The 18,230-nt window shown below is 37.6% G+C and overlaps 1 protein-coding gene across 1 annotated transcript in view; it reads left to right on the forward strand.

The window, feature by feature from the left end:
- Nucleotides 1–18,230, forward strand: part of Lekr1 (leucine, glutamate and lysine rich 1) — a 203,544-nt gene that overhangs the window by 53,982 nt on the left and 131,332 nt on the right. Inside the window, exons 4-5 of the mRNA XM_029565586.1 lie at nt 4,836–4,955; nt 7,711–7,886. Of these exons, the coding sequence (XP_029421446.1) occupies nt 4,836–4,955; nt 7,711–7,886 (296 nt within the window). The remainder of the gene's footprint in view (nt 1–4,835; nt 4,956–7,710; nt 7,887–18,230) is intronic.

An 18,230-nucleotide genomic window follows, 5' to 3' on the forward strand; every position in this document is an offset into this window, starting at 1 on the left:
GGGAAAGTCAGTTGTTCCTCATCTAGCAGCAATCAGTTGTCAATATTCCTTTAGATAATATTGGAGTCTGCTGTTCATTTTCCCAGTTCTATCCTGGGTTACTATCTGGGAGCCACTTGGGCCACCCTGGCCAACAACTCAAAAGAAGGTATCTCCTATCTGGCATTGTTTCTTGTTATGTAGCCTTTAGCTAAACATATGGACTCTTAAAAAATTATATTGGCCCCTTGAATCTTTGGTAATACTTTCCTTTTTGGGTGTTTAAGGTCATACAGTTGGCCCAGATAAACCAATTTATTTTTACTCTTAAGGCCATTTGAGGATCTGTTCCTCAGGGGTCACATGGGTTTGGGAGGAGCCCGTGGCTCCTTTCTTTTACCAGTTCTGTCTATGTGAAGATGAGTCAAAGGTCCTGCTCGACCATGGCTGGCTTTGCTTGGAAGAATGGAGTTTTAAACACATTAAAATGATAGCATTATACTAAATAAACTTAAATTACTTTCTAATATTTCTAAATATTTTCTCATTTGTAAACTCAAAATATTTTTATACATATGTAACCAGACTGACCTGGCTTTCAAATCTTCCAATTTTAGATTTTTGAGTAATGCATAAATATATCTTCATTGTAAATAATCTAAACAGTGTAGAAAAAAACTGAAATTTTTTTGCTCAGCCTGCCCAGTTCTGGTTCTCTGCTTCAGGTAACCCTGTTTTAACATTGGCAAAGGTTGTTTCCATTTTTTCCTAAAGTTTAAATATATATGTAGATATATTTAATAGTCATAAAAATACATAGGTTAATGTTGTACTTACTGATCTGTAAGTTATAACTTGCAAACTTGCATTTTCTTCTCCTTGTTAAGTCTCAGCATTTTTTCCCATGCTACAACACAGGGATTGACTCATCCACAAGGACCTTCCTCCTCCTCCTCTTCCTCCTCCTCTTCTTCTTCTTTTTTTTTTTTTTTTTTTTTTTGGTATAACATTCCACTGGACCACTCTTTATTGTATTGTTCTTCTAACAATGGTCATGTGTGGGAATATACTGGTCATGACAAGTGATCATGAAGGTTGTCTTTTTTAACTAAAATATTGCATTACTTATAATTTGTAAAATGTGTCTGTCTATTCTATTTTATTATAGTTTATACTGCAGGTAATTTTGACATGTAAAAATTACTCACTGTATATGTGCAAGTCATTTAAAAATATTTAATTTTTATTTTATGAGTATGCGTGTCCTTGTTTGCTTTCTGTTGCTGTGATAAACACCATGGCCAAAAGCATGTCAGGGAAGAAAGGGTTTATTTCAACTTAAAACTCCCAGATCACAATCCATCACTGAGGGGAGTCGGGCCAGACATTCACAGGAAAGAGCCTAGAAGCAGGAACTGAAGCTGAAACCATTAAGGATGCTGCTTACTGGCTTGCTTCCCCTGTGTGCTAAGCTGTCTTTCTTGTACAGCCCAAGCCTACCTGCCCAGAGATGGCACTGCCCACAGTGAGCTGGACCTGCCTATATCAATTAGCAATTAATAAAATGCCTCACAGACATGGCCACAGGCTGATCTGATGGAGCTTCCTCAGTTGAGGTTCCCTCTTCCAAGGTGACTCTAGTTTGTGTCATAAGTTGACGTAAACTAACCAGCACAATGAGTGCCTACATGTATGTCGTGCACCACATTTGTTCCTGGCAACTTCAGAGGCCCGAGGTGGCACTGGATTCTCTGGAATTGGAGTTAAAGGTGACTGTAAGCTGCCTGATGTGGATTCTGGGAACCGAATTCAGGTTTTCTACAACAGCAGTGTGTTTAACCACAGATCCATCTTTCTAGCCCCAAGTCATTCTTTTGTAACTTTTAAATTTGTAATAATCTTAGATTATACAAAGTTGCCAAAACAGTTTTGAGAATTTGTGGATACCTAGCTTCTCTCAAATTTGACACTTTGTATTGCTGTGGTACAATTATAAAAAACTAAAAGTTAATATTGGTGTAATACTGTTAACTGATCTCCAGGTTTTGATTTTATCATTTTGTGCTAATGTTCTTTTCCCCAGTCCACAATTTAAGTCTAGAATGTCTGTTGCACTTAAGAGTTCGCATTTTCTTAGTTTTCTTCAATCTGTGACAAATTCTCAGTATTTTCTTTCATGTCTGAGGGTTTTAAAGAATACTGGTTATTTTATAGACTATCTTGGAATCTGTGTTTGCCAGACATTATCTGTAATTATATATTGAGATCAGTCATTTTTGGCAAAAAAAAAAAAGTTCTGAGCCTTGCTAGCTCATTCCACTGTAAAGTTATTACTCTTCTCTTAGTAAATTAAAAAATGTCCTGGGGCAGATAACATGAAGCTATAAAAATGGTCTGTTTTTCCTGAAACCTTCACCTGTTTTTCAAGAAACTTTCAATAGAATTTGCCTGAAATAGTTCCTTATTGTTATTTTATTATGGATATTTTCTCCTTTCTTCATTCCTTGTGCATTTAGTAATTACAGATTCTCTGTAAGGAAGATTTTTTTTTCTTTCTTTAATTTAGCTGAATAATGGACTCACTCTTGCTTTCTGGGTTATAATCTAAGATGTTTTATGACATTTATTGTGTCAAATTTGCCTCCTAATGTATGGAAAACTCCTAGAGGGCTTGTTCCACCAAAAGTAGTAAACTAGAGACTTCAGAATAAGCGTGTATGTAAAGTTACATATGCATAAAAGAGGAGGAAACTCCAGGTGAGTGCCATGTGGTCAAAGCAGATCAGAAGTGGACTAGAGGGAACCGCAGAGCCCAGGAAGGCTGCCTCGAGGAACTGGTTAGAAGAAGAATCAGTGTACACAGAACACTGAGAAGGAAAAAGAACATTTGTAATTCCAAGGACAAATCACAAATGTAATCTGACATAGCATGTGATTTACTAGTCAAAATGATGGAAATACTGAATGTTATTTAATTAAAAGTACTACTTGAATTATATTGGAAAGAAGAGGAAAAGGGTCAGGGGGTAGGTGCAGGTGTCTAGAGATGTCTAGGGGATTAGTTTTTATTTGCTGCGCACTCCAATGCCCATTTTCCTTTCCACTTTCATAACAGAACTATTAATAAACCTGAAGGTCGATTTTCCCAGTTCAGTGAATTCATCGCCTAGCTTCCCTTGCAGCTGAGTGTGATCAGTTTAAATCCAGCAGCAGTGTTCTGTGGTGCTTTGAGAGATTGATTTGGAAAGCATTGTTCTCTTGCTGCAGCTGGTCTGAGAATAAAATGGTTGAAGCAATACCACTATTGTGGACCATGGGAATGAAGACACGCTCCAGACCAGGGAGTCCTGATAACATTAGGAACATTGTATAGCTTATCATACCAGTGCTGTTTGTTTGTTTGGTTTTTTTTGTTTGTTTTGAGACAGGGTCTTGCTATGAAGTCCTGGGTGGCCTAAAGCCAATGTGTAGAACACACTGGCCTAGAACTTGTAGTGATCCTCCTGCTTCAGCTTCCTTTGTTCTGGGATTATAATCATTTGCAAAACACCTAACATTTGTTCTATGAAAAATTGTGTGTCTGTATGATATTAAAGTCTTAGTTATATGTAGCAGAATCAGATTGTAACTGATTTGTAATTTATTAGATACTATCTAAAATGAAACATTAAGAAAAGGCAGAAACACTTTATTAGTAGTATGAAGATTAAATACTGAAAAAAATGAGAAATGCTGAAAGCAATTGCTGTTGGCAGTGGGAATTGGCATAAAAGGAAATGTTTATTTTTTCTTGTAACATTTTCAGTAATATTTAACATCTTAAATTATGTACATCTTTAATAAAACTAAATGACTCTAGTTAATATTTATATATTTATTGTAAAATTTAAATACGGTACTCTGAAATGCTAAGCCACCGCTCTAGTCCCTTACTCTTTATTCTTTTTTAAAATTATTTATTTAATGACCATATAATTAGAAGAGGCATTTCATTACAATAACATTGACATATTCAATAACAATTTCCAGAGCAAAGATATGTCTCTTTCAAAATTGGCTGTAAATTTCTAAGTTCACAGTTGAATTAATACAGTTGTATAATATTGAACTCAGTATAAACGCTATAAGACATAAAATTAAATGAGGTTTTAACCTTTAAAAAAGATCTCCATTTCGTTTTAAAATATACTGTTTCGTACAGAAAAACTCATTTTTAATGCTACTAACACTTAGATGTTTGCACATGCTTCTCTAATCTCTATGTATCTGATTATTACTAGTCACAGTTGGTTACTTTCTGAGATCCTTGGCACCTGAGCATGGATATAAAGTCATCCTCTATCTTTTGACTTGTGGCCATGTCTGTAGGGCATTTTCTTGATTGTTGAGTGATGTGGGAGAACCCAGCCCACTGTGAGTGGTATACCCCTGGGTAGGTGGTCCTGGGTTGTATGAGAAAGCAGGCTGAACACAGGCCAAAGGAGCAGCCAGTAAGCACTGTTCCTCTGTGGTCTGTGCTTCAGCTCCTCCTCCTTCATGTCCTTGCCTGGCTCGAGTTCTTGCATTGGCTTTCCCCAAGGATGAAGTCCTCTTCTTCCCACATTGATTTCAGTCATAGTGTTTATCACAGAAAAGAGAAACCAAACTAATACAACTCTTTTCTCCTGATATAACAACTGTTAGATGTGTTTTTATGCATGTTTTTTGTACACAGTAACTTTTTCATACACAGCGATGTAAAGATGAATAATTTTCTTTATCTACTTGTTTTTCTTAAAGTGTATTGAATTTTAATTTTAGAATGGGATTCATTAGGAAATATTGAAACTTGTAATGGATATTGTTTGTATTTTTAGACTTCAAGATGCAAGCATGCAGTTAAAAAAGCAACAAAATGAATTTCAGAGAGTACAGAAAGAATTAAGTTGTCTACAACATGAATTTAAAATTAAAGAAAAACAATTACAACTCTCCAGGTAAGGTTGTCTTTAAAGAACTGAAAATTATAAAGATTAAAAAGATAGAGTTAACCCAAACTTGGTGAACATACAGACACATCTTAGTAATATTGTTTCTGATGTTATTGAGAAAAATGAAAATAGCTTCACTTTCCCACCACCATTATATCAATCAAATTGTTTCAGTAATAAAATTTAGATTGAGTAAACATCTTGTTCTCTTAACTCCTTGTTATTTTTCAGTGACATTTAAAACGAAGACATAGTAACTAATCTGTTTTCCTTTTGTGTGTATATAGTATGTGAGCATACACATTTGTGGATGTGCCTGTGCATTTGTGTGCTTGTGCATGTGGAAACCAGAGGTTGACCTTGAACATCTTCCTCTATTGCTCTCCACCTTATTTTTGGAGGTGGGTTCTCTCTGAACCTGGAGCTCACCCATTTGGCTATGGTGACTGCCAATGAGCTCCAGGTATCCTCCTGTCTGTCTCTCCCCAGCAATGGGGTTTATAGTCATGTGTCACCAGGCCAGCTTCTTATATGAATGTTGGGGATCGAGTTACTCCACAGTCCCTCCATTTTCCTCTTGATTAATATTTCCTGAATATTAATTGATCTCCTGAATGATAGTCACATGATGAAAAATGGTAGAACAGGAAAACTTTCTATATGATAATATAGATCCCTAAATTTAGAAGTATACAGCATAAGTAATGTTGATTCTCCTCCTATATAACTTCTGAAGGACTTAAAACATATAAAGAAACTAGAAACAAAGAAACTAGAAACTACCGTGAAACTAGAAACTAGGAAATACATGACCTTGAACATGTTGGGAATGATGAAAATGATTCTTTTTTAAAGGTTTTTAAAAATTGTGTGTGTGTGTGTGTGTGTGTGTGTGTGTGTGTGTGTGCACATGTGAGTACAGATGCCTGTAGAGGCCAGAATAGGGTGTCAGATACCTGGGAGTACGAGTTACAGGTAATAATGTAATAACGTTGCTTAATGTGGGTAGTAGGAACTGAACTCTGGTCCTCTAGAAGAACAATCTACTGAGCAATCTCTCCAGCCCCAGAATGGTTCTTCTTTGATTTGGGTAACTTTTAACACTTAAGAAAAGAGAAATAAATTAATACGAAAAATGACACAGACTTAGGATAACTAAAAAAAGATACTGAGTGAGTATTTTAAGTGTAGGTTTTTGCTTTTAATCTATCTCTCAATACCAGAAACATTGTTTAAACAAATACAAAACAAAATACCAGAAACATTCTTTAAACATTCTTTAAATAAAACAGTTCTCTGGGCTCATAATTTTTGTTGTTGTTTTTTGAGACAGGAACTCACTAGATAGCCTTAGTGGCCTGGAACTCCTATGTAGACCAGGCTGGTCTCAAACCCACAGAGATTCCCTCGCCTCTGCTTCCCAAGTCCTGGGATTAAAGGCATGCATGGGGCTTATAATTTTTTAATGCACTATCTGGTGATAAGCTGCTGGCCATCCACATTTCATAACTGATAGTCAATAAATGATTGTTGGATGAATGCATGAAGGAAGACTACTTACAGGCCATTTTATTTTAATTTTTAATTGTATTTTTGTGACTTACATACAATATAAATTGATGGTATTTAGATTCCTTCCCCTAGCTACACATCCTATCACCACCACCACCCCCCGCCAATTTAATGTAGTCTATTATCTGAGTGTGTGTGTGTGTGTGTGTGTGTGTGTGTGTGTGTGTGTGTGTGTAGTAAGGCCTATAGAGTCTGATCAGTGTCCCCAAATGTTTTTCTGTCTGGGTCCCTCCATTGGAGTCACAAGACCATTTTTATTATCAGAATTCTCCTTGGCCCTTCTTTAGAAACCTGGCAGTGAACCAGCAGGAGAATATCACCCAGGTAGCCTGTGCTCCTTTGTTAATGGAACTACCCCACTGTTTATACTTGGCTCCTACAGCTTTGGCCTAGGTCAGGATTTACTATGTTGTCAGTATGTGCCAGATGCTAAGGACATTGTGATGAGCAAGAAAGACATAGTTTCCACACCAGGGCTCTTAATTTATTGGAGTCACAAGTACTGAGCAAACCTTAATTTCAGTGATCACCTTTATGTTGATACCTGCCAAATCTACGTCTTTGATCATTAAGGAGATTAGGGTCAGGACATACGAAGCAGCAAAGGTCACCGAGATGACAGAAATGTGCTTATTTTGAGCTGTGGCATCGGATGAAGCCAAAGACTAGATCTTTGACTATCTTTTACTCTAGCTTTTTTAACTGCCTGTCAAACCATGTTGGAACCACACAAAGCCATGTTGTAAGAATGTTATCACAGAGAATCTAAGCCTCTGATTTAGGCTCTATGACCAAATTGTTCTGAGCAAATCTAAATGTTTCCTCCTGAATTAATAAAAAAACTTAATAAGCCAGACGTGGTGCATGTCTGTAATTCTAGTACTTGTGAGGATGAGGCAGGAGGAACAAAAGCTGAAGGCTAACCTACGCCACATAGAAGATGCCTGTCCTTTCTGTAGTTAAGTAACAAAATGGAAATAAGTTGACATTACAGTGTACTTCAATGTACCTTCAATATTCCCAGTTTATATATTGTTTCCCCATAATATGAGATCTCTCTCTTTTTAGCTTAAAAATATTTCCATTAGACAGTAGATTATATGAACATGATGAGACCAATTTTGAAGAAATATTTGTTGTCATACTTACTATGTTTAAAAATCCTAATTTTTTGTTTTGCTACTTGCAGCCAAAGATTATCAGAATACAAATACTTCTGGAATAAGACTCTTTTATTACTTGCTTTTACTAAAAGGGAACTAACCAGTATTAAATATGAGATATATGATAATTTTCAAAACTGGACTTCACTGAAAGGAGAAGTTTTTCTACAAATTAAATCTATAAGTGAAACGGCCTTGGCAGGTTTGTTGCATGTATTTACAACATGATTGATCTTTTTGTAACTGGTACATCGTAAGTTATGCAATAATGGTATTTCCTTGCACATAATAGGACTTAGGATCTACTTTTCATATCTACTTCATCCCTGAAATTCAATAATTATAGATTGATCTAAGATAAGTGATGGTACATCAGACTTAAGCTGTGGTCAGAAGTCTGATGATTCTTGTTAAATGTATTACTTTCTGTTTAATTTTTCCTTAATAGCTGAGAAGTAATATGATATCAACCTCCCTTGAAATTATTATTATAAATGCTGTACCAAAACCAGGTACATAAAAGACGAGGTGTCAGAAACTGAAAGAAAATATACACTCAGTGACAGATGCCAATCTGCAAAGGCTACATGGTGTATTGCAGCTATGTGACCTGTTAAAAAAGGGAAAACTATGGAACAGTGAAAATATCAGTGATTGACAGGGGTTGAGGACAAGGATGAATACATATCTGGAGTAAGACACTCCAACTCTTCTATTTGACATAACAGAGCACATATCATTATGCCTTTGTCAAAACTTATAGAATATACACCGAGTGACTCCTAATGTAAACGGCGAATTCTGGATAATAATGTGTCACTTTTGGTTCGTGTTGTAACAGATGCACCATTCTGGTACACCATGTCATGGGCAGGGGAGATTGTGCATGAGGGAGGACAGGAGGTATGTGGGAATTCTCTATTATAGCTTAGTTTTACTATGAACCTAAAACTGCTTTAAAGAGTGTTAAGATTATTTTACCTATTGAAAGAAAGATGTGGAACTTGGTGAATTTGCTTTTTAATTTTTAAGAAAGTTACTGGACTGAGGTCAAGATAAAGTTTACTTTATACAAAGAAGCTAAAAAAAATTGGTAAGGTAAAAATGTATTCTTTTAGACTTGAAGATGGGAGGACAGAGGTCCAGGCAGACCCAGTCTCTGGGAATATCCCAGTGCAGAGAGAGAGAGAGAGAGGGAGAGGGAGAGCTCAAATTTTGTGTGGAAATTCTTCCCAAATCTTTAGAGTCTTAAGTGCAGAAGGAAAACCAAGAAACCAACTTAAGACTAAAACGATTAATATTTTAACAGATAACTTCCCCAAGGGGGACAGATTTTACAGTTTCAATTTAGTTAATAACTGCTTGTTAAATCAAAGCCAAAAAATAAAAATCATACCCTTTTGAGAAAGCAAATCAGAATCCAGTCTCCTTAGCATAACATCCACAGTATTCAGTACACAATCCAAAATTTCTTGACTTGGAAAGAAATAGAAAAAAGAATATGGTTACATTCATATCATTATGCCTTTGTCAAAACTTATAGAATGTACACCAAATAGAGCAGTCAATAAGGAGCAGCCTTGAAGTGTTCCGGGTGGTGTATAGCTAGACATAACTCTTTATTGTGCTTTGCAGATAATACATATTTTACAAATTGAAAGTTTGTGATAATTCTTATTGAAAAAGTCTGTCTGAGGGCCGGGTGTGGTGGTGCACACATTTAATCCCAGCACTTGGGAAGTAAAGGCAGGCAGATCTCTGTGAGTTCAAGGCCAGCCTGCTCTACATAGTGAGTTCCAGGACAGCTGGGGCTACAAGGAGACCCTGTCTCAAAAAAGAAAAAAAAAAAAAAAAAAAGTCTGTCTGCTGTCTGAGTCATTTTTCTAATGAGTTGTGCTCACTAAGCCCACAGTCTTCATCACACTTTGACAATTCTCACAATATTTTACATATTTAAAAATTTCTATTTTAAATTATGGGTATATGTGTGGGTCTGTGTGTCGGTTCATGCATGTGAGTGTAGGTACCCAAGGAGGCCAGAAAAGGAGTTTTGGATGCTCTGGTGCTGGAGTTACAGGCTCATGGATGGGAAGAATTAATGTTGTGAAAATAGCTATCCTACCAAAAGTAGTCTATAGATTCAGTGACATCCCAGTCAAATCCCCATACTGTTATTCACAGAAATAGAAATCTCAAAATTCATATGGAATCACAAATGGTCTCACACAGCCAAAGCAATCCTGAGAAAAGGGAATAATGCTGGCGTCCTTACCATACCTGATTTCAAGTTATACTGAAGAGCCCCAGTCATAAAGACAGCAGGGTATTGGCACAAAACATACAGAGATTGGAATAGAAGACTCAAATCTAAGTCCACACAACCACAGCCATCTGATTTTGGACAGATGTCAAAAATACACAGCATCTTTAATGATAGTTCTGGGGAAACTGGAGATCTGCATGCAGGAGAAACTAGATCCTCATCTCTCAGCCTGCACAAAAATCAACTCCAAATAGATCAAGGATCTCAACTTGAAACCCAAAACTCCATGTCTTAGTTTCTTTTCTTGTTGCTGTGATAAAATAGTCTGACCAAAGAAACTTAAGGGATAAAAGGGTTATTTTAGTTCAGTTTCAAGATGTAGTCCACCATGGTGGGAATACAAGGCAGCAGGAGCTTGAAGCAGCTGCTCACATCACATCACCATCAGGAAAAAGATAGATGAATGCTCACATCACATCACCATCAGGAAAAAGATAGATGAATGCATGCTCAGCTGACTTTCTCATTTTATTTGGCCTAAGATTCCCACACTAGAGAATGGTCCCACACACAGCTAAGACGGTTCTTCCTACATCATTTATCCTAATCAAGATGATCCCTCACAGGCATGCACAGAGGCCAGTAGGTGATTCTAGATCCTGTCAAGTTGAAGTTAACATTACCATCACACTCTGAAACTGCTAGAAGAAAAATTAGGGAGGATATCCCAAGATACCAGCATAGGTGAGAAATTTCTGACTAGGACTTCCACCAGGTTGCTTAGGAAGTAAGGCCAACAAATGGGACCTTATGAAATGAAATTAAGAAGCTTTTTACAGCAAAAAAACTGTTAATCAAGTGAAGCAGCAGCCTTCAGAGTGGAAGAAAAGCTTTGCCAGATATAAATCTGACAGAGGATTAAAAACCAGAATATACAAAGAACTCAAAAAAGCTAAACATCAAAAAAAAAAAAAAAAAAAAAAACAAATAGCCTAACTTAAAAAAAGGGCTACAGAAATGTACAGAGTTTTCAATAGAAGAAATACAAATGGATAAAAAAATTTTAAAGTGTCCTTAGCCATTAAGGAAATACAAATCAAAAGTACTTTCAGAGTTTATCTCACCCCAATAAAAATGCCCATTATCAAAAAAACAGGCTGGTGATTTATCTTAGTGTTTAAAGGTATTTGGTTGGCTAAAATGCAGGACAAACTTAGTTTGATCCTCAAAACTCCATAGAGATGGAGGGAGAAAATCAACTCCATAAAATTGTCCTCTGACCACACTCATTTGGCACGCAGCCCTTAACACACATAGCATTGCACACAATAATGATGAGTGAATTTAAACAGCAACAAAAATGACAACAGATGCTCATGAGGCTAAGGAGAAAGGGGAACCCTTATACACTGTTGGTGGGAGTCTAAAATGTTACAGCCACTTTAGAAATCAGTGTGGAGGTTTCTTAGCTAAAAATAAAACTACCATATGACCCATTGTATTAGTTACTTTTCTGTTGCTGTGATAAAAAACACCGTGACCAAGGGAACTTATAAAATGAAGAGTTTATTTGAGCTTACAATTCCAGGGGAATTATAGTCTTTTCTTGGCAAGGAGGCATGGTGGCAAAGGTGGCTGGAGGAGGAGCAGAAGTTAAGCTCTCACATCTTCAAGGAGGTATAGGAAGCAAGAGAGCGGCTCAGATCTGGCAAGGCTTAAGAACTCTCTAAGCCCACCCCCAGTGACATGCTTCCTCCAGGATAGCCACACCTTCTAAGACCTCCCAAAACAGCACTGCCAACTGGGAATAAGATGTCCAAACACTTGGAACCTATGGGGGACACTTTCATTCAAACCACTACACCCATCAATACCACTTCTGGGCATATACCTAAAGGATACTCTACCCTACAACAGATACCTGCACATTCATTGCAGCAATAGCTAGGAAATGGAATCAGCTTAGATGTCTGTCAGCTGATGAATAGATAATGAAAATGTGCTACTTAAACAGAATTCTATTCGGAACTAAAGAGAAATGAACTTTTAAAATATTCAGAAAAATAGATGGAACTAGAAGGTATTACATTGAGTAAGGTAACCCTGGCCCAGAAAGGCAAACTTGTTTCTCATATGCAGATCCTAGATTTTAATGTTTATATTTTTGTATTTAAGTCGGAGTGAGTCTCTGTATAGGCCAGTAAACAACAAAGGAGCCATGAGAGGTGGGGAAGGAGGAGGTCAGACAGGTAGGGGCAGCAGTATGAAAGTATTTATGAGGATACTAGAAGTGTAAAGGTTTAAAAAGGGCTGAGAGAAAAGATGGAGAGAGGTAGGGGGTTGGGAGTGGATCAACTAAAACTAAGACTGTATTTTTTTTTTTTTTTTTTTTTAATCTTTTTGAGACAGGGCCTCCCTGTAGCCCCAGCTGTCCTGGAACTCACTATGTAGACCAGACTGGCCTTGAACTCACAGAGATCTGCCTACCTGGCCTCCCAAGTGCTTGGATTAAAGGCATGTGCCACCACGCCTGGCCTAAAACTGTATTTTTAAAGCCATATAGATCCCTACTTCTTTGTAAACTAGCAAAAAGTATAATCTAAGCTGAAACTGAGTTGGCCACTTCTCCCTGCTGGCTCACATCTATAAGCCAGGAGATTGTATGCAGGCCACTAGGAGAGAAAAGTAATCAATGATTTTACCGGACTGGCAAAACTGACCAACTAGACAAGTGTGGCCAGTGGTACAATAGTGGCATGACCCTTCCAATGGTAATGCTGCATTCTGATTGGATGTGAGGCCCACTCCATGGGAAGTTACATTCCTGGCACTGTAAACCTTGACCAAAGCAGGCTCCAGGTTGTAATCTGCTACCACTGTTTTACTAAATGGACATGTAGTTAAACTGCTATCTAAATATATTTATACCCACAGATTAGTACATCTCTCAGCCTTGGTCAAGAAGCCTCTTTTATCAGTAGGCTATGGTTAAAACAGACTCATAACTAGTCAGTACTGAGAATAAGTGACTGTTGAGTATTCAGCCCTAAACAGGACATCTGTATCACCCCCACTCAACTTCTGAGGCCTAGAGAACACTGTGGAAGAGTAGAAATGCTCTACCAGCCAGAAGATGAGGTGCAACATTGTAAAATGCTGTCTTTTGGACATGACATGGCCACTGCAAACATGGACACACAACAGCTGCGACCACCTGCACAAGAAGGGAATAACATAAACATAGGAGGGAGACTAGATGAGAAGGGGAAGGGGGTCAACAGAGTCGTAGGGGTAACAGAAGGCAGTGGGGGTGAGTACGATCGTTATATACTGCTTAGAAATCTCAAGAATGGACCAGGTCATTCAGTAATTTCTAGTGGAATAGGTGAAATAGATGGATAAACAACAGCTTAATAGTAGAATATGAACAAAAGAACTGTAACTTACCAAAACACTTTATAGATTTAAAAATAGTTCTATTAAACCTCTCCCCCAAATCCCCCTCTCACTCATCCACAAGACAGCATTTCACACCACTCCTCCCCATACTCTGGCTGTTACATTATTTCGGCCTCCTTCCACTGTGTTCCCTGTGGCTTTGGGAGCTTGATAGAGATGTCCCACTTAGGACTGAGTACTCAGCAGTCACTTACTCCCCAGCACTTTGATGACTTATGGGTCTCTGCTTTAACCATAGCCCACTGTAGAAAAGAAGCATCCCTGGCCAAGGTTGAGAGCAGCACTGATCTGTGGGTGTGAACATGAATATTCAGGCCATTTGACAACATACTCATTTAGCAAAACCAAATATATTCTTTTTTAAAAAAAAGTTTTATGTGTATGAGCGCTTGCCTGCAATGTATATATGTGTGCCACACATGCCCCCATGCACGCCATGCACATGCCACATGTGTGCCTGGTGCCTGTGGAGGCAAGAAGATGACATCAGATCCCATGAAACTGGATTTATAGCCAGTTGTGAGATGCCATATTGATGCTGGGAACTAAACCCAGGTCCTCTGTAAGAGCAGCATGTGTTCTTAACCACTAGGCTATCTCTCTAACCCCCAAATATTCTTTTATTTAGCATGTATTTATGGAAAAACTTCTAGGTGTTGAGTAATCTTGGCACTGCAAACCAGTATAAACAGTAGGACAAGGAACACAATAACAACGATAACAAAATAAACTCTTCCTGGAGCTTACAAACTAGTACATGTTGGGAGTGGGTAGATAGTGGGCAGACAGTAAATGGACAGATATGTAGATACATTTTTAAATATTCAAATAATCAAAAAGATGGCGGATTAAATATCACGAGTAGTATTTTTTATAGAGCTGCTGTAATCAACTTATGGTACTAGTGTATGGTTTAGCAGTAGATAAGTGGAGCAGACTAGCCTGGAAAATGACTTTCCCTTAAATGATTACAAAAACCATGGGACAAAGAAAAGCCGTCAACAAGTAATGCTGGAACAACAGAATGCTCATATGGAAAAACACCTCAACTCTGGCCTCACACAGTACTGAGAAATTAATTCGAGATACATCTTAACGCTACAGTGAAAGATATAACCATAAAACACCCAGAAGAAGCGCAGCAAGTGTCTTCATGGCTTGATGGTAGGTGACGTTTTCCTGGATAGGACACAGAAAGTCAGGACTGTAAAATAGCAAAGACCGATAAACTAAACCTCAGGATTAAAAACATCTCATCAAATGATGCAATTAAAAATAAGTATGATGTATAGATATCATAGAAGGAATCTCTTCAGATTCATCAAGGGGAAACCGCTGAAGCCCCCGTCCTTTCCTGTGACTGAGATTTCAGTTCACGTGTCACCTCCATAAGGAGATATTTGAAGTGCACCCTAAAGTAATATTCATTTAAAGCTTTCTACCCAAGTTTTTGTTTCATACTAAATAATGTGCATCACTATCGGGAATATTCTTATCCATTTGTCGGTATTTTTGTTGTTGTTGATGTTGTTAGTTTACTGCCCGTCCCTTTTTACTAGGCTGTAGTGTCTTTGAGGACAAAAGTTTTGATTTTCTGAATACTGTATTCCTAGTGCTTTAAGAGAATTCTGTCATTTACATAGAAGGCTGTTCAGTGAACTTTGTGGAACTGAAATTGAAGTGGAAGTACACCCCAATGTTAATAGTGGGGTTACTGATGAGCTTCACATTCTCTTTGTGTATTTCTGAGTTCTAAAACCCAAGTATTCTGTAATCTGGAAGGAGAGGAGAGGCCTCTGGATTCATGAACTGCTCTTGTCTGAAGTCCAAGAGCAAATTTTATGAGTGCTTTTGAATAATGTAATTCTTAATTTGATTTTTAAAACCAATTTGAAAGTTGTTTTTTAAACCAATAAGCAAATATAGAAACAATAATATTCTTTCTTCCCTCCAATTTAAAATCCTTTAAGGATTTTTTTCACCACAAACATAAAACAGTATCAGTATAAAAACACACAAAATACAGAAAAAGACCAAAGAGGGAAGTCAACATCATCTGCAGTCTTATTACTGTCCACTGTTAACATGTTCATTACAAATTTGTAAACTTTTTTTAACAAGTCCATATGTAAATATGGACTCTTAATATAGATATATCATTGAAATATAGTCATTCAAATATAGTCATTAAACTAAAGATGTTCATGTAGCATTTCATATAGGAATCTCTTTAAACTACTTTTCATGGGCATTTAATTGTGTTACTATAAATTCAGTTTCAGTGAGTATGTTTACACATTTTGATCTTATGATCCTAATCCATCTTTTCCTTAGCATAGTTCATGTCTCCGAGTGCTACTACAGGGTCAAGGCATATGCCCGTTTTGTGTTTCATTTTTATATAACACAGGTAGGAGTTCCTTTTCAATCCTTGATTGTTAAATGTTTGATTACAGCAAATCACTTCATTAGAAGGTGGAGGGCTTTGTTTAGAAACATAGTGGTTTCTAAAGCTTAGAGGTAGAAATGCTCACACAGGACAATGTGCTCAGATCTCAAGCAAGAGTTTAGGGAACACAACAGATGGGTGTGTGAAATTGGAGTTTTGCTATCTTGAGGGTTTTTTGCCCTCCTTATTCAGTACTGTCAGCACAATCAAAGCCCCAGGGCATGGGTGTACACACAAGGACAAGCATGCACAAACCTTGAAGGTGCAGGTGCTTGCCTCTTGACAGCATGTGTCAATTCGAATGCACTTTATGTTTAGCAGAAGTTCCATCAGATACACGGGCATACAAATATCACAACTTTGAGTTTTAAGGAAATAATCTTTCTTTTTTTCAATGGGGCTTTTTGATACTCATAAAATTTTAAAAAATTAAAAAAGAAAAAAAAATTGTATTTTTAAAATTTAAATATAGAGAGAATAAATTGAATGTAATTTCCTTAAAGACCAATTGTAGTAAAGCTTGAGAAAGTGTCACATTGACTTGAAAAGATGAGCTAGAGCCTAAGTTAAGCTACATAGGTCTGCGCTGTCAGTCACATGCAGCTGTTGAGCAGTTGAAATGTGGCTGTAGCCTCCTTGCTTGCTGAAATGTAACATTTTAGGTAACTGGAGTTAAATAAAATACACTATACAAATTAATCTTTAATCTTTAATGTGGCTGCCAGAAAGTTAAAATTACATGTTGCTTTGTATTACATATAGCTTCAGTGGTAAATAATTTGGTAAGATGAACTTTCCCACACTTTTAAATAGTAAAAATAGAATAAAAAGTAATTCTAGTTTGATCTCTACAGAATGATGTAGATATCATGTGAACTGGAGCTGGAGTGCTTTCATTTGTCACTTTTCATCTTGTCAGTCTCCTCTCTCTCTGCATATCTCTGACTCTGAGTCTCTCTCTCTCTCTCTCTCTCTCTCTCTCTCTCTCTCTCTCCTGCATTCTCTCTCTCTCCCTCTCTCTCTCTCTCCCTCTCTCTCCCTCTCTCCCTCTCTCCCTCTCTTTTCTTCTCCCCCACCCCCAGCCCATATCCCAGGCTGGCCCAAAACATGCTGCATATATAAATATTCATGACAGCTTTATTCATAATAGCTCACAACTGGAAACAATCCAAACATCCTTCAGTTGGTGAAGAACAAACTGTGCTACATCCATTCTATACCATCTGAGTCAGCAATAAAGGAAAGAATTATGCAATAATTTGAATGAACCTCAAGGGGATTTTGCTAAGTGAGAAAAGCCAAATTCATATTTTTAAAAGGATTTTCCTTTATATTATTTGAGAATTTAATGCATGTGCACAATGTGTTTTGTTCAAATCTACTCCCATTCTCTCCCCTCCAGTTGCTCCCCATCATCCCTACCACTTTTCCTCCCAACTTCATGTGCTCTGTCTTTAATGCATTGAGTCCACTTAGTGCTGCCTGTATGTGCATGGGTGTGAGACCATCTCTACTGAGCATGGGTAGCCTCCCAGGGGCCACATTCCTGAGGAAAACTGATTCCTTTCCCCAACAGCCATCAGGTGCCAATAGCTCCTCAGCTAAGGTTGGGACTTCATGAGCCCTCTACTCTATGCTGGCCATTTGGGCTGACTTGGTCCTTCCTGTGCATGCAGTCACAGCCATTGTGAGTTCATGTATTCAATGGCCCTGCCATGCCAGCAAACACTGTTTAGCTGTAGATGTCCACTACCTCTAACTCCTAGAATCAGTTCACATCCTCCTCTTCTGCGATGATCCCTGAGCCTTAGGGGTGGGGCATGTGACATAGATTCCCATATAGAGCTGAGCACTCCACCCCATAGTCTCTTATTCTCTGTAAATTGACCAGTTGTATATCTCTTATATTAATTACCATCTACTGCAAAAAGAAGCTCCTCTGATGAGGAGTGAGAGATACACTACTCTATGGGTATAAAGATAAGAATTAGTGAGAAGTTTACTATACTATGACCATTTTGCAGAAAAATAGTATCAGCTTCTCCCCTAGGGCCTATGACCTAGCCAGTCACAGGGTTTTGGCCCAGTTAATGGTACTGTGGTATCAGTTCTGTCTTGTAGAGTGGCTTTTATATCCAATCAGAAGGTGGTTGGTTCAGTTTTACAATCTTAATCTATTATTCCATTTATATAGCTTTCTTGAAATACCAGCATTGTAGGTATAAGGAAAGATTAGCAGTTGTTTAGAATTAGCAATGGTGGGACAGAAATGGATTTGCCAATAAATGAGCAACAGGAATCAGCTCTGTGGTATATGATTGCCTCTTTTGATCATAGTAGTTACGTGAAGCCATACTTATGCTACAATTGCGTAG

This window comes from Nannospalax galili, unplaced genomic scaffold, assembly GCF_000622305.1.
Source record: "Nannospalax galili isolate Female #2095 unplaced genomic scaffold, S.galili_v1.0 scaffold617, whole genome shotgun sequence".
Lineage (NCBI taxonomy): Eukaryota > Metazoa > Chordata > Mammalia > Rodentia > Spalacidae > Nannospalax > Nannospalax galili.